At 44.2% G+C, this 1,656-nt stretch overlaps 1 protein-coding gene and 1 pseudogene across 2 annotated transcripts in view; one reads left to right on the top strand and one right to left on the bottom strand.

The window, feature by feature from the left end:
• The window catches only part of LOC102819228, a 3,357-nt pseudogene extending 3,007 nt beyond the window's left edge, over positions 1 to 350 (top strand). Inside the window, exon 2 of the transcript XR_438794.1 lies at positions 318 to 350. The product of XR_438794.1 is annotated as a protein SDA1 homolog (transcript). The remainder of the gene's footprint in view (positions 1 to 317) is intronic.
• Positions 1 to 859, bottom strand: part of CASQ2 (calsequestrin 2 (cardiac muscle)) — a 117,297-nt gene extending 116,438 nt beyond the window's left edge. Inside the window, exon 1 of the mRNA XM_006874796.1 lies at positions 428 to 859. Coding sequence (XP_006874858.1) covers positions 428 to 661 — 234 coding nt within the window. The 5' untranslated portion in view covers positions 662 to 859. The remainder of the gene's footprint in view (positions 1 to 427) is intronic.
• Between the last annotated feature and the right edge of the window lie 797 nt (positions 860 to 1,656).

Raw genomic sequence — 1,656 nt, forward strand, 5'->3', positions numbered from 1 at the left:
AGTGCTATCTAAAACTAGCTCACAAGAGAGAAAAATCATTTAGTGAAATTCCCCACCAGACTCATGAAGAGTTGCAAGGTCAAACAAATGGTTTCTCCGGGATTGGTGGGCAAACAGTACAGTGAATGAAATCCACAAATGATTCCTGAGTTTATATCAGCCAACAGTTTAACAAGAGTTTTAATATTCAGAAATGCAAGACCCTGGGACTATATATAGCCTTTTGGAAATCAAGAAGACCATAATGTGAAAGACTTGAAAGTCCAGTTATCTCTAGTATACGGGTAGTCCCACCATACAATGCTCGTACATCTTAGCTTTGCAACAAGAATATCTTCAGACATATGTAAGACTGAACTACAAAAAGACATTGGTACATCCTGTGTCCCAAACACTGGCCAAAGACACAACCAAGCCTCTGACTTACCTCAAGGACAATTTCTTTCAGTTGGAACTGTTTTTGTGCCACTTTATCTGAGGATACAGGCTCATGGTAGTAGAGGCAGAGCAAGTCGTATCTCTTCAAAATCTGCTTGAAGTTCTTTTCAGTGAGACTGACCACACGGTCCTTCCCATCATATGAGGGGAAGTTCAATCCCTCCTCTGCCCTGCAGGAGGACAGCAAATAGACCCCCACAAGAAACAGGTGAGTTCTCTTCATTTGGGAAAAGTTGTGCTTTGGATGCTCAGGAGAGTGGACAGAAGACAGCCAGAGGTCTTCCTGAGCCGGGTGGGAAACAGAGAGAGGCTGGTTTTGTTTCTCTTTGTTGCCCTTCTAGACTCTTCACCTGGTTGGGTCCAGCTAGCTGTAATCGCAGGCTCAGGACAAAGAGACCAGAGGCTCTCTCACACACACATGTGTGTGCAGAATGAGAGCCAGGCAGGGGAGGCCAAGCCCTAGATAACTTACATAGTTCTGCCCAGCCCTTGTCTCATTAGGAACTCCATTTTTAGGAGGCAGTTGATTCAGGCTAAAAATAAATCATGCAATGAATAAAAAAAAAAAAAGATATGACACTGTTGAGGGATTCACTGATACAGTCTGTCAGCGTGGTAGAGAGGGAGGGGGGGAAGAAGAGTATTGTACATGGGAACTAAGGAGGCTGGAGAGAGAGAAACCCACTTGTAGAGGGGTGGGATGGGGGTGACAAAATGAAAGGAGGGAGATAAGGGAGCATGGCACCAAAATGCAAATGGAGAGGTCAAAACACACAAAATGCCATTCATACATTATTGAACTGTTGAATTACCCCTGCGGGCTGCTTATCCCTCCCTACTCACCCCCGAGGTGGACTGGATGCTCGCTAGGCACCTGCTGTCCTCTCCTCTTAGAAACCCCACCCTGGCTGTGTTGGTACACATGTTGCTCTGCCAGTCATTGGGTGAGGGGTATGAGGACCACTTTCTCATCAGTCTTGAATGTGCATCCTGGGTCACAGCTGGGCTGGGCTGCATCCATCCCCACTTCAACAGTACCCCCTCAGAAACCTTCTTAAGTGTTCTGTTGTCTTCCCTGTCATATTTTGTACTTTTAGTCCTAATGTAATTTTTTAAAAATTATTATTATCATTTTTTTAATTTAAGGTTTTTATTGTGGATTGAGTGAAAGTTTACAGGGCACATCATCAGTTTCACATTCAACAATTCATATAACTT

The sequence above is a fragment of the Chrysochloris asiatica genome, unplaced genomic scaffold (genome assembly GCF_000296735.1).
Source record: "Chrysochloris asiatica unplaced genomic scaffold, ChrAsi1.0 scaffold00302, whole genome shotgun sequence".
Classification (NCBI taxonomy): domain Eukaryota; kingdom Metazoa; phylum Chordata; class Mammalia; order Afrosoricida; family Chrysochloridae; genus Chrysochloris; species Chrysochloris asiatica.